This window comes from Protopterus annectens, chromosome 13.part0, assembly GCF_019279795.1.
Source record: "Protopterus annectens isolate FY-2018-M chromosome 13.part0, PAN1.0, whole genome shotgun sequence".
In the NCBI taxonomy this organism is placed as follows: Eukaryota; Metazoa; Chordata; order Ceratodontiformes; family Protopteridae; genus Protopterus; species Protopterus annectens.
Genome location: NC_056747.1, coordinates 1201146941 through 1201174913, shown reverse-complemented (window position 1 = coordinate 1201174913; position 27973 = coordinate 1201146941). Strand labels below are relative to the sequence as shown.

Below are 27973 nucleotides of genomic sequence, written 5' to 3'. Positions count from 1 at the left end.
AACTACAGGTAGCTGGTACCCTTTAAGCTCCTGATAAGTTCTGGTTCTTTTCCCTGTAGTGAAATGGTATTCCACATTTTAAGAGACCGTTTCCATTGGCAGGGCCTAGTCTATTCTTATTCATCCAGTTCTTGCCTGCCACTTGATAAGCATTGTACCTGACCCCCTGCACCAGGTTGTGGAATCACACTTATTTCATGTTTATCCTGATCAAGCTATGTAAGTTGCCTGATAATGAAATGCTAAATGGCACTCATATTCAGGGTACTATTCAGTACTATGTTAGTGCTGTAGGCCTTGCATATATGCCATTAGTCCCAGTATAACAGTGCTACTGTAATAGTCAAGTGTTCTTGTTCACGTGCACTTCTGTGATTGTTTTGTGAAGAATATGTACTCAGTATACATACTTGCCTGGCATTTACTTAAAGTTTGTGGATACAGTAAGGCACAAAACCAGCATACTATGTACCCTAAGAGGATAATAAGGCTGATGTAGGAAAAAGACTGCTAATCCCACTGTTTTCCATATCAACAGAGCAATGTCTAAAAAACAGGAGACACAGAAAAAAATGGTTAATCCGGTGTGCAGTCCACCCACAAGTCCAAATTCTTAGATGCTGAGAATGAGGAGGTGCTAAAGGCCCTTGTCTCCATGGTCAATATCTTTATGATGTCCATACAGCTGACAAGCCTTACGGTGACCATGCTGGGCTAAACTTTTCAACAATGTGAATTTGATGAGTGTTCAGGACAATGGCTATGACTTGGCTCACTACTGGCCCATGAATATGATCTATGCTACCAAACACAGAGCAGAAGCCATAGCATGGGAACATAGGGCAACAGATGGTGGGGCATTGACTAAATCATCTCCCATGGAGATGGAGGTGTTGCTGTGTGTCTTGCTAGGGGAAGATTCAGACACCTACAGGCAGTACCACCTCCTAAGTCTCACAGTGCAGCACTGGATGTTGGGACAATCCTGGACATGCCCCAGATAATTTCTGTTGTGGATGGCCCACGTATGTAATCTATTTTTATGTATCAATAGCTGCAAGCCCTCTTTACATCTTAATCACTATAAACTTCATAACATCTGTCTGACTTATGGTATACACTTACATCAGGGATCCAGCAGATACAACTATCAGCACAAAGTATGACCAAGGTTATTAGCTTTTATCAGATTTATACTTGTAAAGATATCAGACTGCGGTGGTGGTGCTGCGGTAGCATTGTCGCCTCACAGTAAGATGTTGTTCTGTTCGATTCTCAGCTAGATCGTTTTCTGTGTGAAGACATGCGTGAATGGGCGTACCTTCATTGAAGGTTGTGCATCAGGGCCGGCAACTCGGCACATAAAAATCTACTGCCAATCATTGGCAGACCAGAGTTCTGCTGTAGCGACCCCTAACCGGGAAATGCCGAAAGACACAAACAAACTTGTAAAGATATCAGTTACATGTGTAGTTGTGTTGCTGGAGCATACCTAAACTGGATATTGCTTTGTTTTGGTGCATTTTCTGGTGATTCTTTATCCAACATCACCACTGCAAAACTAATACATCTAACGTTGGAGAATCTGTAGCCTCTAATAGTGATGGTAGGGATAAGCTGGCAGTCAGGAGGTGGAGAGTGTGAATTTGACACAGGGAGACCACACAGACTATGGACACAGTCTCAATACCTGCACTCTACGTGATGTTGGTGTATTAGTGGCTGCAACCTAATATATGTGCAGGGCCATCTGGCAGGCACTGACTTGTGCCGCTACAGCCAGGGCAGGAATAGTGAGGGTGATCCATGGTGTGAATGCTGACCTATGAGAGTGCATGTCCCATATGTGTGATCCTTGGATAAACTAAATCACAAACTGAACTGTGCCATGTCTTCTGTGGGTCATCTGTCAAGGTCAAGGGGGTTTCCTCACATCTGGTAATCTGCTACATCCACAGATGTCAGGCAACATTGCCATGAATGTGTGAAATCATTTTATAACAGTGATAATAATTTGACAGAAATGTCAATTGTGGAGGTGCCTACCCCTAGGAGAGGACATCCCTATGGTCATGGCCATCACCATTCTAGCACATCTTCTAGAAGACATCCATCAAGGTCATGTAGCACACCAGCATCTAGCCAGGGTTGTGTTAATTCTGGCACATCTTCTAGAAGACATCCATCAAGGTCACATGGCACACCAGCATCTAGCCAGGGTTGTGGTACAGCCAGTACAACTTCTGGAATAGTCAGCTCTCATGGAAGGTGGCATGCACTGCATGCTGAACCCTCTGTCATGCATGCCCTGGACCTGTCCAGTAAGCTGAGCCACAGTCCTGTACCAATTACTGAGGCAGTGTCCATGCAGAAGATAATCACTCACGTCACCACAGCCTCCAGCATATCTTACACATCCACTGTCCTCGGCCCTTCTAAACATGAACCCCCCCCCATACCAGTCCTGCTACTTCCCATACAAGCATTTTCTTACTTTTTATATATCTCAGCTCTCACACTGTGCTCACTCATCCACTCATCCACCTGTACAAATGATGATAACTGTGCACTGCCATTTATACATTGTTACTTGGGTTGTCTATGTCTGATGTACTGCATGGGTAAGCCCAGCCTGGTGTTGTTTTGGAATGCATTATTTTTGCTGTAGTATATCTGCTTAACTCTTGTGTAGTTATATTGTCAAGCTATATGTAATGTGCTGACTTTTTGTTATTGCCATAGCATACTGTGCCCACCTCCTTGTGGTATTATCATCCCCTGCTGATGGCACCTGCTCTGACTCTTCATCTGTCTTGGCTTCTGCTACCTGTTTTGCTAGGAACTGCTGGCCCTGCAACAGCCCATTCTGCTGTAACCACTTCCTAAGTATAATATTGTGTAATACTGCATACACAGTTAGTATTGTGCAGACTCATACTACAGGGCACCACCAGATGCATCCAGACAGTTAAAGCATGTCATCAGCAATACACATACACACTCAGTAATGCTGCTGGTTTGTGATATTGCATGGTCTGTTTGATTGTGTGGATTACTGATAAGTATCATGAGCCAAGGTTTCAGGGCATATCCAGCATCACCGACAAGATGTCCCTATGGGAAGTCAGCTCTCAAAAAACATTATTACAGGTCATATGTGTGCCATATGTGAGGGATGTGAAAACTGCCTGAGTGCCTGGTACATACATTGTAGATGATATTGTGTGCATTGTAGACCCCCTGCTAGTTGATGGAGTGATACCCTTTGGGGTTCACATACCTCCTTCCCAGTTCACCAGGTGGGGCCTTATTTCAATGTGGGAACAGTCTGTGACCCTAGTACCTGAAGAACATAGGCTGTATAATAGAACTCCAGCATGGTGTTGGCTGTCTCCTCTGTGGTACATGGGAACCACATATGTCCCCCACACACATTGAAGCAAGGCATCGAGAAAATGATGGAGCACTGTGCCCCCAGTAGGTGACTGAAAGGTCCTTGTAGCTAATATACATAAAGCCACATATACCTTAGTATTCACTGGGATATGTTACCCATGAATGTAGTTGGATAACCCATCACCTCCAGGAGTGACACCACAGCTGGAATGAAAGCATCCTGCAGATATAATTTTACTATAGCTGCACCAATGTCTATCAAAATTCTGTAAACTACTCTGTCGGAATGCAGGCATATGGCTGAGTTAAAATATACAGCAATAGCAGCTCTGTAGGACATTTAAATATTTGTGAATCATTCTGCCATTTTGTTTTGCCTAATTAGCATACACAACAGCTCATTATACAGTGATTAGCATATAGCATGGCCTCCTACATTATTTGGCTTGGCCATGCACTGCAACTTGGTTTTCTAAATTGCACTCACCCTGTGCATGACCACTCATTGCAAAAATTTGCTTAGTGTGATGTGGAAACGTTTATTTAGTCTGGCCTCATAAGTTTGAGTGTTTGTGCACTATTCTATACGTTCATAGGTTAGTACTAGGCTAACTGCCCTTGCGAGCCATTTTAAACCTAGCCAGTTATCCCCTGTGAGATTCAAACCCTGTACCTTGTGTACCTTGCATTTGTGAGGCAAACACCTTAACCATTAGGCCACCCTCCCAACCCCTAGTTGCAGCACGTACTTGTATGTCATACTGTTTTTGATGTATGGTATGACAGACAGATACAGATGAATGAGAACATTGTCACACTCTTGGGAAAGATGGTTAAATTTAATATTTACTGTGTACTAACTTACTAAGCCTGTTAAATTACTCAACTGTTTGTTTGTTTGTTCTATGTGTAGAAAGAATGATTTCTAGCATTATTTTCCTTCATATTTTCCATTTAAAGTTTAGCTTTAAATATGTAAAATGCTAACTGGGCAAATAGATAAACATGGATTTTGTTCTGACAATGAGCTCAGTGCTACATGATTAGGTTTCTCATGTTCAAACAGTTCATAGGATCATAGGAATTAAAGGCAACTGAGTCATACAACCAGAGGTAGCGTTTGGTCAACTGATACCCCCATCTTGGTCTACCTACACCATCCAGATTACTGGAAAACTGCCTAAGGCCAGCTATGCATACAACCATTTATACCTTGCCAGTACTCGCATCTGGACCAAGTTCCCTAACTCAAGGAGGGCCAAGCCTATCAAGCCAGGGGTGAATATGGGAATATCAATCCAATCATCCATTTTCCTTTTGAAGGAAGATAATGTATCACACTGCTTAATATGTAGTGCAAGTCTATTCAAGAGATGGGGACTGCACTGTGTAATCAACCTATTTCTCCATCTAGTTTATCTTTTGTGAAGATTTAGATCACTGGTTCCGGTATTTGTCTTAAGGAGATACAGAATTCCAAATTGCTGAGTTCCTGATAGCTCTGAAGACAGGGCACATATTTCCTCTCAGGAGTCTGTAAGATACAGAAAACAGAGACAGTGTTTCCAATATTTCATGAAAGCTTAGATTTTTTAAGCCAGTAATCTTCTTAGTTAGGAAGCTCTATGGTCTTCCTAGTTGTTTGATAGATCTAGTGAGGAATCTTCCAAAGGTTACATTGCAATCAGTGATTGGCCTAATCAATGCTGAGTATAAGGGAGCAATGACCTATTTAGATTTGGCAATTAGTTGCACCAAGTAGAAAGACTTCCTGACTGCCATTGTTACATGGTGATGAAAGGATACTGACTACTCAACCCACATTCCAATGTGTCTAACAACATTCTCATTTTAGAGGGGGATATTGTCTCTTGTTGTATATCATAGGGATAGTCTACCAAATGTGACAATGTTACATTTTTTAGCATTTAATTTAAGCCCATTATTTGTGCACTAGGCATTTATAAGGATAAGCTCTTGATGAAGGTCTTTGGTGTCAGAAGGAGATTTGAGAATGATTCTCAGTTTACAGTCATCTGAAGACTTGGTTAGCCAAAAGTTTTGGTCCATGGTTTGGAGACAATGGCAGATTAGGTGCACCTTGAGCACAGGGCAGTTTTCAACTATGACCCCACCATCACCACAGACATATACACACACGTCTTTGGACCTTAAATGCTCATATACTTTTGGAACATTTGGAATCACCATCCTGATTTGAGATCATTCAAACTACTGTCATTATATTCCACCAATGCCCATAAATTACAGTTACTTGACTGTGTTCACCTCTAAAATCCAATTGTGATTAAAAAAGAGCCACAGCAAAACGTTCCAACTCACTTTACATAACTGAACACTAGTCCAGACTGATTAACCTGATCATGACAGCTAGAATCAACTATTCTCATCCACAGACAGCTCTGGTACATGGCCATCATTATCCCATTGTTGACTGTGTCCTCCTCAGATATCTGATAGTAATAAAACAAACCTTATTTCACATAAATGTAGACTAGTACTGCAAAGACAGACTGTTTCAACTGGGCAAACATGGAATTAAGTTACCTTCATCTGCAAACAGACCTCCTCCTCCAACCCGCAGTTATAACCACTTTTCTCTGCACACCTCATCTGGCCGTGGTAAAAGATAATGCTTTATAAATTTTTAGCACAAAAAATAGGAGCAAAGCCAAAAAGTAGTGAGGGACAAATGCCCAGAATCAGAGACAGAGTTCTCTTCCATACTCAGAAAGTTGCTAGAATAACTTTTTTTTTTTGCAGTAGCATGCATTTTCTGAAGGAAATAAAATACGAAACTCAAACCTCTGTTGTTATTTAGAAGCTGGAATCCTCATTGATTTGCCAGAGCCCATAGGTTTTATGAAAAACAACCCAAAATATGCAGAAAATCAGCAGTGTTCTGCGAAATCCTGGACAGTTAAAAGGTATGCAATTTCAACATTCTTTTACATAAATAGCCATTAGCATTCAAATTGATTTCGCACAAATGCAAATGAATCCTGCAAAGCCAGATGGTTAACTGAGCAAATTACCACAGGGTAAATTATTTTATTCCATAAATAGCCCCCACCCTGCCCAGTTATAACCACTTTGTCCTATAAACCTCATGTGACTGTGATGAAAAAATAATATCTTAGCACGAGAATCAGGGACAAAAATCGAATGAGGATAAAAGCCCAAAATCAGGGACAACGTTTAAATATTGCTATTATATGCTTAGAAATTTGCCAACATGACCATTTTTACATTGGTATGCATTTTCTGAAAGATATGAAGTCTGACAAATCAATGTCTGCTATCATTTAATGACTGCAATCTTCAATGGTTTGCCAGAAAAGAACAGATTTTATGAGACACAGACCAAAACATGAGGCAAAGTCAGGACATGCTGTCAAATTTTGAACAGTTTTAACTTTGCTTCAAAGAAACACTCAGCAGAGAATAAACAACCCAATGTATTTCATGCAAATGCACACTAGTCCTGTAAACCCAGACTTTAAAATAAGCAAACAGCAAGACAGTAAGTTGTTTTCATCCTCAGTCATCCCCCTCCTCCATTTAGTGACTGTAATTCTCAATGATTTTCTATAAAAGTACAAATATTGTGAGGCACAGACCAAAAATATAAGGCAAAGTCGTGGACATTCTGTAACATCAGGAACAGTTTAAATTTTCGTTCACACAATCTTCAAAGAATCTTCTTCTTCTTCTTTCGGCTGCTCCTGTTAGGGGTCGCCACATCAGATCAACTGTTTCCATTTCTTCCTGTCCTCTGCATCTTGTTCTGTCACACCAAGAATAAATATTCTAATGCATTTCATAGAAATGCATGCTAGTCCTGTGAAACTATATTTTGAACTGATGAAACAACAAGGGTGTAAGTTTATTTTATCCCCATCTCCCCTCCATTAAGTTAGTTCATCAGTAGTCCAGTAAAGACAGACTGTACACTGGCAAACAGCAACAGGGTAAGCTGCAGGCTTAAAATATTAGGCAAAGACAAGAGCATTCTGAAACAGCTTAAATTTGTTTCACACAAAGAGTAGCCAGAGAATAACTATACAAATTTATTCCATACATGTGCACATCATCTTGTATCCAGAGAATACATTTTCCATGTTATTTCACACACAAGTACATTAGCTGTTAATGCCAGACTTTAAACTGAGCAAATGAAGGGATAAGTTGCTTTCTTTCATATACAACACAGTTAACTCCCCACCACCATCTGGTTGACTCCCAGCATAGTAAAAACAAAACAAAAAAATTCTAAGAAATCATGGAGAGTTTAGAATATGTTTCACTTAAAAAATAGGCAGACAGCAAAAACACCAGTTTAATTTACACAAATCCCCATAGCCAGAGAAAGAATATTCCAATTTATTTTACAGTTGTGCATACTAACCCTTAATGCTATAATCATTATTCTTTGGGAAAATTCTAATTATTTTATTTAAGATATCATATATGGAATATTTAATTATGTTCAATAAAATAGATATTTGCTTATTAATGGACATTAATATAATATTTTATATAAACTAATTTCAGGGAGGTCCTGTACAAGAGTCTGCTAAAATATCTACTGTGTAGCCTAAAACCAAACATGGGTAACACATCTGGCAAATGCCAGTTTAGTATAACATGTTTGTGCCTATAAATGACATGTGCTACGACATGCCCATGTTAGAGAATGGCTATGATTTACAGAGCAGAAGAACTCTAATATTAATTGGAAGAATCCTGCCTTCTTAGGCTTCACCATGGGAAAAAGGCATTAACTTGAATGAAACAGTGAGTATCAGCTGATAGTAAAGGGATTAAATGCAAAACTAGAGTAACTATGAAGGCTGGAAGAGCAACCGAATAAATCATAGTCCAGGTGTCTGTCTGGCTTAACAATGATATTAAAAAACAGATGCAGTTGTGCTAATTGTTCTCAAGACCATCTTGGGAAGCTGATGCCAAAAGGAACAAAGAACAAACTATCTTTCATTCACAGCACCCCCCCCCCCAGTTTCCTACCAGCAGACTAAAAAAATATATATTAATTACGAGATAGCTTCCCCATGTCCTGGCTTACTGTCAGCTGATTTAAAAAAAAAAAAAGAAACATACTTTTCTCAGGGTATTGTCACCAGTTGCTGTCTTTTAAAGCAGCAAACCACAACTACACTACCCAATTTAATATTCACTAGCTTTGCATTTGTTGCTATGCAAATGAATCGTAGGAAGGCAATGCACAGAAAGCTGCAGTGGGTTGGCTGGCATTTATTTATTCATTTATTCTTTTAAGTAAGGAAACATTCTTTACTTAAAATAATAAGTAAAGCATCTGAGATGAATATTTTTACTGGCCCATGTTGCACATACACAAATGGCAGGCACTGCAAATATATAAAAATAAATACTCGAGGTGCCTGTCTTTAGCACATTTTTTTAATTATATTGAAATAGTTCTTTAGCAGTCAGTTGTTATGCTCAGCATGCAAACTAACTAACATGGGTTAGCAATGCTGAACTTAAAAAGAAAGCTTTTTGAAGTAAAGTCATTTTCTTGGCTAGCGATGAGCTTCTCTAGAGCTGTGTGTCCTGGCAAACAACACAATCAGACCTATTTTAATCTAAGTATTTAGAGATCAGAAAAGTAAATGGCTAAGCAAAAGAGTTTCCAGCGTGGAACCTTGTGGGACACCACTGGCCACCTTCATACTCTGATGATGCACCTGCTGCCTGCATTGGGTGGGTTTGGTACTTTAGACAATTTGCTATTCATCTTATCATATAGGGATCTATTTATAAGGCACGTCTCTAACTAATGATGAAATCAGTGGGGATGGTGTGAACTGCTTTGGCCAGGTCAAGGTAGCTCTCAGCTAAAAAATGTAATGTGGTAAAATATCCCAGCCAATGACTTTAAAAGCCTTCTACTTGCCTATTTTATTGATAATTTCTATATTTTCATGTATTCATGCAGAATGCTTGAATTGTAGAAATATTTAATCTATATGATTTACATAGCTACGGGTGGTCAAGAATTCATTTTTCTTCTGCATTAGGACATTTAATTTTCTATTAAATCTTACCTTTACATAATAATTTAAAATGAAATGCTAATTTGTATAAATGATGTAAATCATATTACAGTAATGGTTCTGTTCTGTCTCTAATGATTAAATCCATTACTCTACATGCTGAGATTTAGAATAATTAATATGAACATTTAATATGCTTTTCAGTTACCTGCCTCAGTGTGTTAACATTTGTCATTTATAAGGGCTCAGAATTTTACATCACAGCTAATGTGAGCTTCGGGCTCACAATCATGGCTTTACTTCTCTGAATGATGGATTGCATATCTGTTATTTGTGAGTATGTTCTAAGGTAGATATTTCAGTATCCCTCGTGATCTAAAGTAGATATTTCAGTATCCCTCTTTAAATAAACATGTTTTTAACCCAAGCTTCTACTTAGTTCATGTTTATGCATATATATGTACAGAGCCTGGATTAAAGTGTGTATAGAATTTCAGCAAATCACAGCTGTGGTATGAAGTTCACCACTGTTTATGTTAAAATAAGATATGTTAATTACTATCTAAAGCTACAGCACATGTGACAGGAATTTAATAAAAGGCTGCATTATACCATATACATGTCAGTAGCAGTAAAGGACATCTAAGGATCTTTCTCACATTTTTATTACAATATGCCATGACATTTATTTATCTGACAATATCTGCTGGTAAATCCCAAGTGAGAAAATGGGTAGGCAATCCATTTTGGTGCCCCTAGTTATTGTGGCTCTGTTCTGAATTTAAAGTCACACAGTTTTTTATCACTATAATAATTTTGTTGATATTTTAATTTTCCATTTACATTTGAAATATGTTCCGTAAATATGGTATCATAAAACAAATGTTTCCTAAGTGCTGTTTGTCTGCCCCCACCATTCTTGCTTGAATGGGCACATTAAACCTGCTTACTCATATTTCTGGCAGGGCTGGGAGTACAAGACTGACATGTAGCTATATCAGTTACAATCCATTACGCACTCAATGCAAAAATACAACAAATGGTCTGATTTCTGAGCCATGACAGCAATGGGTCAGGAAGCAAGACATACCGCATGCAGGAGGGTGCAAATGATGTAGTAGAACATCTACCTGCAGAAAGCAAAAGCAGGCTTAGAAAAGAGGCAGCATATCTGAGGAAGAAGTGTGGGCAATTAAAGCACGAGGGATATACTTTTAGTAATAAAGCAAAATAATGTTTGTTTTTGACCAAAAAACTCTAGATTTATAGTCATATGGTAAATGTATGGTGTTCTCTCTCTCTGTATGTCTCTCTCTTTCTGTCTCTGACACACACACACACACACACACACACACACACACACACACATGCTATCTTAAAAGGTCTGTAAATCACTGATCTGGGATTTATTGATGTTCTATGGTCACTGTTTGTGTGGAAATTGCTTGTTCTTTCTATGTCTTTGTGGGTTTTCTTTTGGGAATCTCAGTTTTATACTATTCAGAAACATGCTGTTTGATTAACTGCCTTAAACTGGCTATATATATATATATATATATATATATATATATATATATATATATATATATATATATAAATAATGTATCTTTGGGGTTCAGGGATGAAATGGGCCCACAGACCAGCCCACTTACCAGTTTAACAAAATTAACTAACTAACTAAATAAATAAAGTTAGAATGCAATGAAGGATTGCTGTCCAAAATACTTAGAATCAAAGTGCTCATTTTTCCTTCCTTCAGACAAGAACACTGATGAGGAAGAAGCCAAAGCCTTCATTGCTAAGTATAACAGCACAGCTGAAGAAGTCTGGAATGCATACGCAGAGGCATCCTGGACCTACAATACTAACATTACGGATCACAACAAACAGATAATGGTATGCACCTTTTCACAATGTCAAACATGCTTCTGATAAAAACGTCTGTACTCCAAGTGAGAAGAGAGACAAGAATGCGGAGATAGATTATAAAGGTTCAGATTTAAACTTCAGGAAAGTAGTTTTACATTTAGCTTTACGTTTTTGATCAGAGTGGCTCAGCTGGTAAGACATCTGCTGCCTCTCCTGATAGCTAGTGCATGTAAACCCACTATCAGACTGTTTCCACCATAAAAGACTGCCACAGATGGGATACTCTGTTAGACAGTGATGGCCTCCAGATGGGCTATTAAATATAATTCAGTAATTAATTTCAAATGGCATTCAGTAGAATGGAAGCAAATATATGAATTTTGAAAGGCATTGGGAATTTTCTCAGTAATCTGTTTAAATTTATAAACTGCAGAAACTCCCGTCAGGAGTTCAGTTTGGCTCATTATCAGCTGGTCAGCATCTTTATCTCCCTCCATGGATAAGTCTGAAAGGAGTCAATACTGCTTCACTATAATTATCTACTAAACCAAATGGAATAGCAAAATAAAATTAAGTAGCCTGTAACATTCTGCCAGCAATGATGTTACTCTGTTTGCTTGTATTGCTAGAATTATATTTTGTTTAGCAGAGTTGTCCTGTTCAAAATATAATCACACTAATTAACTAACTGTTGCATTGCTGTATGGTTTAAAATGCCTGTTTTATACTTCAGACTGCTGAATGGTGAAAATGGATAATGTGAATTCAAACTTAACACCGTCTTAGGCTCTGTGTGTGTGTGTGTGTGTGTGTGTGTGTGTGTGTGTGTGTGTGTGTGTGTGTGTGTGTGTGTGTGTGTGTGTGTGTGTGTTTGTGTGTGTGTTTGTGTTTGTGTGTGTGTGTCTGCTTTTGTAAGCATGTCTTAATGTATTGTATGCACATATGTATGATGTGATCATGTGTACGTGTGTATATACCAATGTCTGCAAGTGTACACAGGAGTGTCTGCATATGCATGTGTATGTGTGAGCATGCATGTGTGTCTGTGTGTTTGTGTGTGTATATCTTTAATAAAGCACAGATATGCATGAGTAAGCATGTACAAATATGTGCATATCTGCATCTGTATGTGTACATTCATGACTATGAGTGTTTGTATGTGGATGTAGGTGTTTAATGTGAAAAAGTCCACTGCAGCTCTGCACTCTATCAACAGACAGAAAAAGGAAGACTAGATTTCTAGAACTGTTTAAACTCAGCATATGTGTTGATGGTGTTTTTGCTTCAGCTTAACAAGAACCTAGAAATGTCCAAGCACACTTTGGAAAATGGGAAAAAAGCACGAGAGTTTGACTACACGGACTTCCAAGATGAAGAGGTGAAGCGTGTCCTTAAAAAGCTGAGTGATATTGAGAGATCAGCACTTCCAGAAGAAGAGATCATTGAGGTGAGATTCTGCACTAACTCAAGCTTTACAATGAGTTACCTGAATCAGCTGACTGTGCTGTCAGTCATTTCCCAGATTCACCTGTCTATAGGGTCCATGTTTACACAAGTCAGACTGTATTATGCATTATTATGAAGTGGATTTACCCCAACCAAAGTACTTAAAGGTTTGTAGTCACATACTTTTAACAGATGCATATGCTTCTGCCCAAATCATTAGTAAACTTATACAAGTCCAAAAATTGTTCGTAGTTTTGTATCGAGTTAAAAATATGACTCAGTTTGATCTCCCATGCTCAAAATACGCACATAAATATTCTTAGTCTGAGACATCTGCAGTTTTGGAGTGCCAGTACATTGATTAGGGGACCAGTAATGAGGTTCTTGTTATGGTATCGGGAATATAAAATAGGAGGAATGATACTGTTACATACTATGTGCAGTCTCAGTTTATCTGGTTGGTAGAAAAATGCTTCATCTTAGGGCTGTGCAAGGGCAACTGATGAACAGACACTTGCAAAAAACATATTTGTTTAAGAACTGAAATCCCAGCTCAGGGAATTTCTCGGACTTTGCCCCATTAAAAATGTAACAGTTTGATAACTTTGTACAAATACTGTTTTGCTTTGCTTAGTTTGCAGAAGGGGCATTCACAAAGCCATCTGTACTCTTACAGACCCAGTCATCAGAAAACTACAGCCAAGAAAATGAAATATAACATGCAAGATAAGGACTGCAGCAGTGAGGTTACACAGAATGAGTCGAAATAGGGTTAAAATACTGACATGGCACAGAATAAGCAGTGTTATAGTAACAGCACTAATGTTATACAAAATGGCTATGATTGCAGCTCTAAAGTCATACAGCATGAATAGGATTAGGATTATAAAACTGAGGTTACACAGTTATGAGTGGAACCAGGATTACAACACTGAAATTACACAGTATGAATAGAACTAAATTACACCACTGAGGTTACACAGTATGATTAGGATTAGGGTTACATCACAGAGGTTACACAGCATTAGTAGGATTAGGGTTATAGGACAGATGTTATAGAGTATGTGTAGAGCTGGAGTTGCAACACTGAGGTTACATAGTATGAGAAGGATTAGGGTTATAGGATATATGTTACATAGTATGTGTAGTGCTGAAGATACAGTATTGAAATTACACAGTATAAATATTACTAAATTACAGTACAGGCACAGAGGTTAAACGTATGAGTAGGATAAAGATTATAGGACTGAGATTACACAGTATGTATAGGGTTATAGTTTGGAGGTTACACAGTAGGTGTAGAACTACATTACAGCACTGAGGTTGCACTGTATGAGTAGGATTAGGATTACAGCACAGGGGTTACAAGTGTGAGTAGGGTTAGGATTATAGGACAGATGTTACACAGTATGTGTAGGGTTGGCATTACAGCATTGAAATTACACAGTATGAACAGAGCAACGTTACAGCACTGAGGCTGCATAATATAAGTACTAGGGTTATAGCACCGGAGTTACTCATTATAAGTAGGACTAGGGTTACAGCACTGGAGTTACTCAGTATGAGTAGGACTAGGGTTACAGCACTGGAGTTACTCATTATGAGTAGGACTAGGGATACAGCACTGGAGTTACTCATTATGAGTAGGACTAGGGTTACAGCACTGGAGTTACTCATTATGAGTAGGACTAGAGTTACAGCACTGGAGTTACTCATTATGAGTAGGACTGGGTTACAGCACTGGAGTTACTCATTATGAGTAGGACTAGGGTTACAGCACTGGGGTTACTCATTATGAGTAGGACTAGAGTTACTCATTATGAGTAGGACTTGGGTTACAGCACTGGAGTTACTCATGAGTAGGACTAGGTTTACAGCACTGGAGTTACTCATTATGAGTAGGACTAGGGTTACAGCACTGGAGTTACTCATTATGAGTAGGACTGGGTTACAGCACTGGAGTTACTCATTATGAGTGGGACTAAGAGTACAGCACTGGAGTTACTCATTATGAGTAGGACTAGGAGTACAGCACTGGAGTTACTCATTATGAGTAGGACTAGGGTTACAGCACTGGAGTTACTCATTATGAGTAGGAGCATGGTTATAGCACTGGAGTTACTCATTATGAGTTGGACTAGGGCTATATCACTGGAGTTACTCATTATGAGTAGGACTAGGGTTACAGCACTGGAGTTACTCATTATGAGTAGGACTAGAGTTTCAGCACTGGAGTTACTCATTATGAGTAGGACTAGGGTTACAGCACTGGAGTTACTCATTATGAGTAGGACTAGGATTACAGCACTGGAGTTACTCATTATGAGTAGGACTAGGAGTACAGCACTGGAGTTACTCATTATGAGTAGGACTAGGGTTACAGCACTGGAGTTACTCATTATGAGTAGGACCATGGTTACAGCACTGGAGTTACTCATTATGAGTTGGACTAGGGTTATAGCACTGGAGTTACTCATTATGAGTAGGACTAGAGTTTCAGCACTGGAGTTACTCATTATGAGTAGGACTAGGGTTACAGCACTGGAGTTACTCATTATGAGTAGGACTAGGATTACAGCACTGGAGTTACTCATTATGAGTAGGACTGGGTTACAGTACTGGAGTTACTCATTATGAGTAGGACTAGGGTTACAGCACTGGGGTTACTCATTATGAGTAGGACTAGGGTTACGGCACTAGAGTTACTCATTATGAGTAGGACTTGGGTTACAGCACTGGAGTTACTCATATGAGCAGGATTAGGGTTACAACACTATGGTTGCATGGTATCAGAGGCATGATACTTACAGAATAGAATTTACACAACATGAACAGGGTTAGTACTACATGTGCAGAGTGATAGTTACAACAGTGATGGTGCACAGAGAATGACCAGGATTTAAGTTACAGTAGTGAGGTTACATGCCATGAGTAGGACTAGGTTACAGCACCAGAGTTACAACAGTATGAGTAGGATTAGGTTACACATCTGAGGTTACACAGTATGACTATGACATGGTTACACCACTGGATAACTTAGTACTACGGTTACAGCATTATGACTGCACAGTATTGGTAAGATGAATATTACAGCATGGAAGTCGCAGACAGTATTAACAGATTTAGCAGAATATGAGCAAAGTGAAGGTCTGAGCAGTGATGGTATGCAGAATAGATGTACGATTAAGGTTTTAGAAGTGAGATATTCAGTATGAATTAGAGTTCCAGAACTAGGTTTACCTGGTATGATAAGGGCTAGGGTTACAGGACTGGGGTTGCACAGTATAAGTAGCATTAAGGTTATAACACTGAGCATCAGTAGGATTAAGTTTATAGCACTGACATTACATAGTAGGACAAGTCTTAAAGCACTAGAGTTACTCAGTATTTGTAGCACTATGATTACAGCACTGACGTTATACAGTATGAGTAGAATTAAGATTATAGCACAGGAGTTTCTCAGTATGAGTAGGACTAGGATTACAGCAGTGAGATTATACAGTATGAGTAGGATTACAACTGCAATAGTTACACAGGATGAGTAGGACTAGTGTTACAGCACTGGACTTAGTATTTGCAGCACTAGGGTTACAACACTGAGGTTACATGGTACATGTAGGATTAAGATTATATCACTGGAATTACTCAGTATTTGTAGGACTAGGATTATAGCACTAGGACTGATTGTATCAGTAGACTGCAGTTTACAGCACAGAGGTTGCAAACAGTATGAAAAAAGATTATCATGCCATAAGCAGAGTGACAGAGCAATGATGTTACACAGAGAATGATTAAGACTCTGCTTGCATTAGTGAGAATATGCAGTGTGAGTAGAACTACAGTACAGCACTGGTGTTGTTCAGTACATGTAGGACAAGGATTACAGCAACAAGAGTACCCAGTTATGAGAAGGATTAAGGTTGTAACACTGTGGTTACACAATATGACACAATCTGGGGAAAACTAACACTATAAGATCCTCCAAAGTTAGCTACGAAAACAAAATCGCCACTGAGTCTAAGGGCAAACACAAAGCATTCTATAGCTATGTCAAGAATCTCAATGGCAACACCCAGATCTTTTCTGAGTTACAGCACAACGACATGAAAGTTACAGAACCAACTGATATTGCCAACATCCTGTCCTATAGGTTCAGTGCTAACTTTACCCCCCTCTCACCCCCTAAAGGGCCCATATCTATACAGGAAGAATGCAGAGTCCCTGTAATCACATTTATGCAGGTAAAAGCTGCACTCTCTAAAACAAAAAACACAGCATCCATGGGACCAGACAACATCCTAGGCTGCATTTTACACGAACTTCAGAACAAACTGGCTCCCCACCTAAGCACCATATTGAATCATAGTCTCACATCAGTCTTTGTGTCCACTGAATGGCACACAGCAACAGTTATCCCACTCCACAAAGGGAGAGCCACCACTGATCCTGGGAACTATCACCCTATTAGCCTGACAAGCCTGGTCTGCAAGGCAATGGAAAGTATCATCATGGAACTCATAAACAAAGACAATGGTAACCTCCAAACTCTGGACCCCACCCAGTTTGGGTTTGTGAAAGTCAGATCATGCCTTCTGAACCTGACTGACTTCTTTGAAGCAGTCACCAAAGCCGTAGACGAGGGTAAGGTGGTTCACACAGCCTATCTTGACCTCGCCAAGGCTTTCGACACCATCTCCCATTCTGGAATTATAGCTAAACTCACCAAACTAGGTATAAATCCCTACATCACAAACTGGGTTGCCAACTGGTTCACTGACAGAACCCACACTGTAAAAGTTGCAGACTCCAAATCTGACTTCAAACCAGTGACAAGTGGAGTACCACAGGGTTCAGTCCTGGGACCTCTTCGGTTTGGTATCTACCTCTCTGAAGTACAGGCTAACACAGATGGCCTCTGGCTAATGAAGTTCACAGATGACTGCAAACTAGGTGCAATAGTCGAGTCCCCAAATGATGTGGACATCCTACAGAAGGGCTTCACTGAGACAAGTGCCTGGTGTCAGAGGCATGGCCTCAAGCTCAATGCTAAAAAGTGCATTGTTATCCCCTTTGGTAAAAACTCTGTACCCATGAACTACCACATAAATGGCAGTCTACTTAACGCCGAATGTGTGATAAGAGACCTTGGGACACAGGTGGACAGTAGTTTCTCCTTTGATAATAACATCGTCTCAGTAGACAGGAAATCCTTCTATGTGGCATACCTCATCACAAAAGGGTTCTCATCCAAGTAAAAAGAGGTCATTGTTCCCCTCTACTTGGCACTCATTAGACCCATTATAGAGTACAATGCCCCTTTTGGAATTTAAATCACAAGACATCTGCAGCAGCTGGAAAGGCCACAGAAGTACCTCACAAAGAGGATTACTGGCCTCAAACAGATGCTGTACATTGACCATCTCAAAAAACTCCAGCTTTACTCTGTAGCATATCGCCTACTCTGAGGAGATCTCTGCCTAACATATAAAGCTATGTTAAACCCAGAGCTGTTGGACATGCAACACCTAAAGAAATCCCAATCCCTCCGAGCTACACACTCTAGGGACCTAAATCTTGTCACCACAATAAACAGGACATGCTGGAGGGATAGATTCCTGTCCCAGAGACTTCCTATACTCTGGAACAAGCTACCCATCTATGTCAAGCCAAGTTCCTTATTAGCACTCTTCAAGAAAAATCTTGATGAGTGGATGGGAAATAGGAAATACACATGTGGCTCTGCTCGACAGGGGCACAGGAAATTAACTTTCTTGTGTGGTGTAAGCCAGGGAACCTTGTTGGCTAGGCTTACTTAGGCCCTTGGGCCGATAGCCTAGTACCTACCTATGAACCTGTGAATCAGTAAGGTTGCAGTTACAGCATGGAGGTAACCCTGTATACATTCAGATAAAGTTACAGCAGTGAGATTGCACAAAATGATTTGGGTTAGGATTACAACCCTAAGGTTACATTGTATGAATTGATTTACAGTTACAGCAGTGAAGTAATGAGGTAATTGGTTAAAGTTACAGAACTGAGAGTGCACATTATTAGCTGTGTGAGGGTTACAACAATGAGGTTACACAGTATGAGTTGTGTTAGGGTTACACACAGGCATGAAATGTTTAGGGGCATAGCACTGAGTTTACACAATATAGCTTGGATTGAAGTTATAGCTCTGAGGTTACATAGTATGAATTGGTAGGGTTAAAGGTTAAAGCACAGTATGAACTGGGTTAAGACACAGCTGTGGTAGGCATATATCACAGTTTATGTAGTGTAACTTGTGATAGGGCTTTAGTAGTGTGTAGGTTGTGTTAGGGTTATAGCACTGAGATTACATGACACAAGATGGGTTAGTGTTACAGGAGTAAGATGGTATGAAGAAAGATACATTTAGAATACCAGATATCAGAGCACACCATTCTATATATAGTTAGACAAATGTAAGGACATATACAGTTATTAATGGAGAAGGACATATGGTCTGTCTGTTCTATCCATTTAGTGCAGTTAACATTTATGCTGTACATGTTATCCCCCATCTATCATACCACACTCTACTGTTTCTTGTGGCATAGTGGTAGAAGAGTCTAGCACCCTCTTTGTTAAGAAATGCCTGTTATGATCAGCATTAGTCTGGTCTATTCCAGCTGTTACTCATACCTCTTCCACCCCCCTTTCCTTTTAATTTGGTACTGTTCCAGTGTACTTCTCACTCATCATTTTGCATGTGTAAGTCATATTATATATATTCCTTAGAGTCTCCATTATATATGCATCTGACTACTTGGTTATGGGACAGAATACGAAGCACCAAACAAAGGTGCACAACAAGTCAGAATCCAAATACCACAAATGCTTTTTTAACCAAAATCAGTTAAAAATTGGGCGGGAGGCACACTAGTGCAGCAGTTAACATTTTTACCTCACAGCAAGAGGTTCTCTGGTTCAATTCTCAGCTGGGGTGCCTTCTGTGCAGAGTTTGCAGCATGTCTTCCCTGCTTTGTGCTCCAGTTTCTTCCTACATTCCAAAGACATGCATCTGGAACATTTCTCCCCAGGCCGCCACTGAAAAGAGAATAGACTTTGTCCTAGTCGGACTTTCCCAGTCAACAAATGTTAAATAAATAAAGTGTACAGAAGTGTCCTTTGCAAGTGGAGACAGATGAGGCAGATGCAACTTCCCAGCATCCCCATAACTTTTCCTTAAAGATATCACCTCTGTGGTAACAAACATTTTATCAAGTACCCCTTTTTTCCAAAATTCTTCTATAAATGTATTTTGTTTTTTGTTTGCTGTGCATTACTGCGATGTAATTTGCTCCTCTGCCCTAAATGCATAATGCCTTTAGCCAATCATGGCTAAGATTATCAAGTCTCATTCACTTTTGTCATCATTTTTGCCTTATTGCACAAACTTAATATCTTTTCTCTTACAAGAAGATTTGTATGAAATCTTTTTTCTGAATTGTTCACCTCTAGAGAGATATGCCATTATTTTAATGGCAAAATAAATGAGTTCCTCACACTTTTGTAATGGATTACTACATCAGCTTTTTCCATTACATTTCTCAGGCATAAATTGATGTATGCGTTTATTAGCTATTCTCTACTTCCCAAAACAATATACCTAAATAAATATCTGTCTGTTTACCTATCTATCTGTTTACCTATCTATCTACCTATCTATCTATCTATCTATCTATCTATCTATCTATCTATCTATCTATCTGTCTATCAGAGTGTGTGTGTGTGTGTGTGTGTGTGTGTGTGTGTGTGTGTGTGTGTGTGTGTGTGTGTGTGTGTGTGTTTGTGTGTGTTAATTTGCATACTCTCTTCCATCTATGGCTACTACTCTTTTATTGTCATTAGAAAATAGATTTGACATATTCCTTATTTTCAAAAAGTGTATCTGAAATGAGATACATGAAACAGAACTGCCCCCCAAGCAATGCTTTTTACTCAGTTTTCCATTTTTCACAAGTGTTCTACTATATAATGTGGTTAACAAGGTACGTAGAAGTTAGGATAATATAAAAAGCGTGAGATATTTATATATTAATAAATTTATGCTCAGACTGTATACATTTGATTTTATGCCAAAATACTCTAAATATTTGTAGTTCAGAACTGCTTTGATCTTGAAATTGGGATTCTACGCAGTGATTTTTTTTAGAAAATGTCACAAAACAGCAGAGCTGTGCACCAGTACAACAATGAATGGTGGCATCTAGTATGATAGCCAGTCAGAGAAAAGAAATTACTATTCCTTCTGCTTCAAAATTAAGGAAACACTGTTTCACAGTGGACTGCAGGCTTTCAGTATGTATGCTGCTAGTCGGATGTACACATACAAATATAGATAGGTAGACGGACTTATTCAAACAAGAAGACTACTTGTTCTTTAAAGATAGTCTACACAGGAAAGATGTCTAGTAAAGCTGCACAAAAGCTAAAGTCTGGAAAACACTGAAAAAAGAAATGTCAAGAAGTCACGGAGGAATAATCTGTTGCATCAAGAGCAGAAGATGTTGATATGAGTCTTTTTTATTATATGAAGGGCAAAGAGAAAATGAAAAAAATAGACCATTCTAAAATGTGGAAGAATAACTAGACATGCTTCAAAATAAGCATTTCTTTTATGTAGAAGGGGGGAAGTTGCAGCTTGAAGGGCAATAAAGTAGAGTGCACCATCAGGATAGGCAAATAAGCTGCATATTCAGAACTAACTGTCGCTGGATACCAAGGAGATTAGGGATAAATAACAAGTGTTCCAGAGGCTGGAGGATCAATGTCTCAAAAGTATTACGAAGATGAGGCAGACACTGAGGAAAGTGTGACAATGTATTAAACTGCAAAAGAAATGTGCATATTTGCAGGATTGGTAGCAAGTATGAGACATAAATGGACTGGTCAGTATATCATCAGGAAATGCTGTGAAGGAAAGTCCTGATTAGATACAGAGCAAAGTAACTGTACAGCAAAAATCAATCCCCAGATGACAGTTAAGGCTTCATAACATGGCTGTGAAACAGAAGAGATATGCAATAGTTTTAGTTCAAATGAAGAGAAAAAAGACAGAGAGAGACAGAAAAAAATAACTGGTAATAATACAGTAAGCCATGCAAGGCACAAACAAGTACAAAAAATAGCTGTAATAGTATGGAATAGCTCTGAAGGGGAAGGCAAAGGTCATTTATAATTCTGAGCTTTTATGGAGCCTCATATGGAAGCTGAGAAGATCTTAACATTGAATGTCAAAATCATTATGCTACTTGGCCTCATTTCATATTTATAGCTTTTGTTCCTTGTATTCCTAGTCAGCTTCATGGTCATGTTTCACAGTATTTCAATTTCTTTGACAATTTTTGGCAGTAGTGTAGGGCTGAGAACTGCATGCAGAGCTCCCTGTGAGACTTGGTTGGCAATACTCTTAAATGAGTCACTGGTATGGCAGGCAAAACAGGAAATCATGTCAAATCTATAATTAGGGTGTCCTTGTAAACCACTCCATTTATAGCAGCTGGATAACATTTCAACATGTTCACATACAATGCATTAATAAAATATATTTTCTATTTCAGTATAATACCCTTCTCTCCGATATGGAAACAACATACAGTGTTGCCAAAGTCTGTAAAGAGGATAGTAAATGCCTTCCACTGGACCCAGGTAAGAAGGAAGACTGAAAGTTATTATCCTGTTTATAAATACTGAAAAATGTAATCCCTAGCTACACTGCAATCAAAAACTCTGATGCATAAAATAATATTCTGCTGGCAGTGTTACCAAAGAAATCAGCATTCTTGTAAGATGCAGTTTTGGAGTACCCCCCCGTGGAATAGTGCAAATTTCAAACTGAGAATAACATGCTGGATTTGCAGGTTGTGTGCCAGTGCAGTGTCTGCAAAAAGAAGTTTGTCACCAGAGACCGGTGAAGGGGGGCATGGTACTTGTGCATTAATCGACACTGAGAACAGATTATAGAGGTCAGTGGGGGTATCATGGCACAATAATGGCAAGCCTCAGGTCTGTTAGGCATGGGGCACAACCAAGTGTCATTAATGATATGGTACAGATGTTATTACTGCAGCTGCATACAGTAGAAAGTTATACATCATCTAAACATGAGCCTTACTATTATTTTAAATAAGAAAAATGAAAGAAAACAATATGCTTAAAAAGTTTACATTAGTATATTAAGAAAACAAGTTCCATATAATAAAAGTTAAACTTTTGACAGTTCTGTTACAAGACATAGCTATATTTTAACAATGCATGCAAACTAATATGCAGAAAAAGTTTACTGTTGGCATTTTGAATCCACTTCGGTTGACAGTTTAGAATGTCGACCAAAAATTCTGAATCTAGAATGCCGAAAAGTAAACCAAAGCGAAAATGAATACATCAACAACCGTGGTTCAATGTATTCAACATAGCAGGAGTTTATGTCACTCACCTCCTGCTATACACAGTAACGTACCATTAAACTCTACAGCCAATGATACGTTAATTCCACTATTTTCTGGAGGGGGGCTTACGCACGTCTACACCCCCCACACCCCCTGCACATTAAATATACCAACTCCGAGATCGCACTGCAGTGAGGAAATGGGCTAATTCCCTGTTCCTCACTGAACCGCAATCTCCTTCCACAATGTTGAATCCAAATGCTCAAAGTACACTACCCGTTTGATGTAGTGTAGTTGATACACTTTGGTTTAACATTCTGATGACTTAAAAACTGCAAGCTGACCACATGCTGGTCGACCCAAGCAGTTTCAAGGTTTTCAGTATAAACCATTAGAAACATGCATTACAATCATTACAGGACAGTAACCTTCCTTCACATAGGAAACTTTAGTCAATTTCTGGTCTGCCTGTCCTCCCGCTCGTCACTTCTCCCTCTCCCACCATCTCTTTAACTTAATTTCCTGCTGTTTGGCCCTACTTTCATGGCTAACCTTTCCCTGTTTTTATTTTATCCTCCCTCAATATCTCCTGCCTATCCACTGTTCTCCAGCTTCATTTTCCCACCTTTTTATTTACTGCCCCACTTGCCTGTACACTTCTGACTACCCTATTACCATGGCCTTGCCTATCCCATTCATATTTTTCTCCATCATAGCCTGTCCACTCTTCTGCTGACTTCCCTCCCGTTCAGATTCTGCCTACATCTTCAGTTCTAACCAGCCAATCAAGTGTCTTTTCTGGTTGCCAGATTCTTTCCAGAAGATTTCCAATCTCTTCAAACCTCTTCCCCCCATATCTTCATATGCCCTCAAAGTTACATCTTTGTCCCATATATCAAATACCACACTCAGGCCTCTCCTACACTTTTTCTTCAACCTGTTTGCTCATTTTCGTCTGCTCTATCCTTCATGGTCATTAACAGATTTATTATAATTACTAGAATCCTTCAGGAACAGAAGTGATCACTCATAATAAATATGTCTCTTATTTTAATTGGGCCTTGAATAAAAATTACACTGAATAAAATAGAACAAATTAACTAAATGCTGTTTTCATGTTTGTCATCCACCCTTTACATGCTTTTTGTGCTTAAATAAATCAGAAACAAATATTGCTCACTTTTCCTGTTACAGAGTATTCCTGGATACTTCCTGAAAGCCTTCTCTTTATATCATCGTGTTAATTACAAATGTGTGTTTGGTATTTTGCTGGCAATTTGATAATATAACCTCCAACTGCCCCAATTAGACAATGCAGCTCCTTAATTAACCATGAGCAGGGTACATGGCCATAATGTGCAAATTAATATATTACCACTAGAAAGAGGAGAGGTTATTACTGTCTAATTGAAATTCATATGTTTCAGCATTACTCCACTAACAGTAAGCTGGAAAGGCACTTCTCAAAAAAATAAATGAATACATAAAAATAAGAAATGACATTCTGTTCAAATCCTGTTTAGATCCAGAAAGGTCATAGCAAGGCTGGAAATGGAAAATATTTACATACACACACACACACACACACACACACATATATATATATATATATATATATATATCTATATATACATATATATGTGTGTGTGTGTATATATATATATATATATATATATATATATATATATATATATATATATATATATATATACACACACACACACACACACACACACACACACACACACACACACACACACACACATACACACACACAGGCACACAAAAAGCATAAAAAGTGCATCTCTGAAGAATAATTGGTATAAAGGAGCAGTGCACTGTACATGTGACCTGTATACCTGTAAGTATAACTATACTGACAGTACTAGCCTGGGAAACATTACTGATATAAGCACAAGAAGCAGTCCACTGTACATGTGGCCTGTATACCTGTAAGTATAACTATACAGTCATTGTCCACGCTGGTGTCAACGACCTGAGACGTACCTCCTTGGACTACATGAAAAGAGACATTGAGGAGCTCTCTGATTATGTAGCCCAGGCAGGTATGACCCTGACCTTGAGCAGTATCCTACCTTCACCTAGAATGATGCCACAATACAGTGATAAGATGATCAGCTTTAATAATTGACTTAAATTCTGGTGTCATTCAAAGGGGATCCAATGTCTGTCTGCCTGGGATGACATGCTGGACAAGCCACGCTGCTTCGCAAGGGACGGCTTGCACCTGTCACCCTAGGCTTCGGATATTGGCAAAGGCTCTTGCCACCCCATAGTGCCTTTTTAGGCAAGGCTCAAATTCTAAACCTACCACCCTAGAACACAAAAAGTAAAAACTAAGGGTAATGCTGCTCAATGCCAGAAGTCTCAATCTCAAGATGCACGCACTCGAGGCCCTTCTCAGTATGGAGAACATCGATGTCTGTGCTGTGACTGAAACCTGGTTCAAGGCTCCTGAGAGCACCCCAGCACTAGCAGGTTTCACCTCATATCATGCGTTCCGGCCCCAAAATCCGGACAACACCAAGAAAGGAGGGGGGGTGTCCATATTCATAAAGGACACCCACACCTCAAGGTTGGTGGCAATGCACGATGCATCAGAGACCATCCAGGTGCAATTAACCATAGGCAAGACTGCTCTGCAATTTGTAGCATGTTACAGGCCACCCTCTCAAACTCAGGAACCTCACATGGCCTTCCTGAAAACAATGGAGGGATAAATGTATCTCCAAACACCATCATACTAGGTGACTTCAACTACCCTAATATAGACTGGGAACACTACTCAAGCCCAAACACTCTAGCCCAAAGGTTCCTGGAGTTCATAAACTCAAATGCCATGGAACAACTAGTCACCATCCCCACAAGAGGAGAAAACATACTTGATCTCATCATCACGAACATGGGATCACAATGTTCAACACCGGAAGTATACCCCTCACTGGTGAGATCAGATCATAAACTAATCTCGCTGGAGGTCCTCATCCCGCCCCCACCTGAAACAAAAAGACCACAGTGAAAAACTTCTCAAAAGCCGATTTCACACTTCTAAAAACTAGTGTGGTCTCCTTTAAGGCCCCTGAGCCAGTGGTAAACATTACTCAAACCGCTGAATCACTTACAAATGCCTTCTACCAGCACCTACAGGACTGCATGGATCAGGCAATCCCAAACAAAACTAAGACTCTTTGTACCAAAGGCAAGCGTCCAGTCTGGTGGACCCCAGCCATAAACAAGCTCTACAACAAAAGGAGGAAGCTACTACAAGATAGAGCAAAATCCTTGAAAGGTAAGACACCCTTGATCATTATAAGTAAAAAACTAAGAGCTCTCATAAAATCATCCAAGGCAAATTTTGAGAGAAAAATCGCCAAGGATTCAAAAGACAATCATAAGGCCTTATTTAGCTATGTTAGAAACCTAGGAGGAAACTCCCAGATATGCTCAGAATTAGTTCAAAATGATGTGAAGATTACTGAACCTACACACATTGCCAACATACTGGCTGACAGGTTCAATGCAAACTCCCCCTCCCCAAAGGAGAGATATCTATACCAGAGGATTGTAGCCCCAAACATCTCCAACGCCCAGGTGAGAACTGCTCTCTCCAAAGCAAAAACACAGCATCCATGGGACCGGATGGTGTCCCCGGCTGTGTGCTCCATGAACTCAATGAGGAATTAAACCCCCAGTTAGGACAGCTGTTTAATCTTAGCCTCACCTCAGGATACATACCCAAGGAGTGGCGCCGGCGACTGTGGTCCCACTTCACAAGGCGGTGCCTCCACCGACCCTGGAAATTACCGTCCCATTAGCTTGACAAGCCTTATCTGCAAAGCCATGGAGAGGATCATAATGGAACTCATAAATAAAGACATAGGGAACTTGCAGACTTTGGATCCAACCCAGTTTGGCTTTGTCAAAGGCAGATCATGCCTTTTAAACTTGGTTGACTTTTTCGAGACAGTCACCAAGGCCATTGATGAGGAAAGGCAGTCCATACAGCCTACCTCGACCTGGCAAAGGCCTTCGACACAATACCCCACTCAGGTATCATCAAAAACTCATCAGCTTGAATGTAAACCCATACATCACAAGATGGGTTGCAAACTGGCTAAGTGACAGAACCCACAGGGTCAGAGTTGCTGGAGCCATGTCAGACTCAAAGCCTGTCACAAGTGGTGTCCCACAGGGCTCAGTCCTGGGTCCACTCTTGTTCGGCATCTACTTTTCTGAAGTACAAGCAAACACAGGAGGGTTATGGCTGACAAAGTTTGCAGATGACTGCAAACTGAGCGCCATAGTCGAAAACACATCTGACATAGATATCCTTCAGAAGGGCCTCACAGAAACGGATAACTGGTGCCAGAGCCATGGCCTAAAGTTAAATGCCAAGAAATGCATAGTCATACCCTTCGGGAAAAACAAGGTTACCCCTAGCTACCATATAGGTGGCAATCCACTGAGCACAGAAGAAGTCATCAGGGATCTGGGGACCCAGGTTGACAGTAGCCTTCGTTTGACACTCATGTTGCTAAAGTAGTTAGGAAAACCTTCTACATTGCCCACCTGATCATGAAGGGATTCACATCTAGATCAAGGGAGGTCATTGCCCCTGTACTCATCACTTATTAGACCTATGATTGAGTACAATGCCCCATTCGAATGTATCTGACCAGACACCTGCAGCAGCTGGAAAGGCCCCAAAAGTTCCTCACCAAAAGGATAAAGGGTCTCAAAAATATGTCTTATGCTGCCCGACTGAAA

The 27973-nt window shown here is 39.6% G+C and overlaps 1 protein-coding gene across 1 annotated transcript in view; it reads left to right on the top strand.

Annotated features, from left to right (window-relative positions):
- Positions 1–27973, top strand: part of ACE (angiotensin I converting enzyme) — an 806509-nt gene that overhangs the window by 529987 nt on the left and 248549 nt on the right. The window contains exons 13-15 of the mRNA XM_044055209.1: positions 11215–11351; positions 12613–12771; positions 22358–22445. Of these exons, the coding sequence (XP_043911144.1) occupies positions 11215–11351; positions 12613–12771; positions 22358–22445 (384 nt within the window). The remainder of the gene's footprint in view (positions 1–11214; positions 11352–12612; positions 12772–22357; positions 22446–27973) is intronic.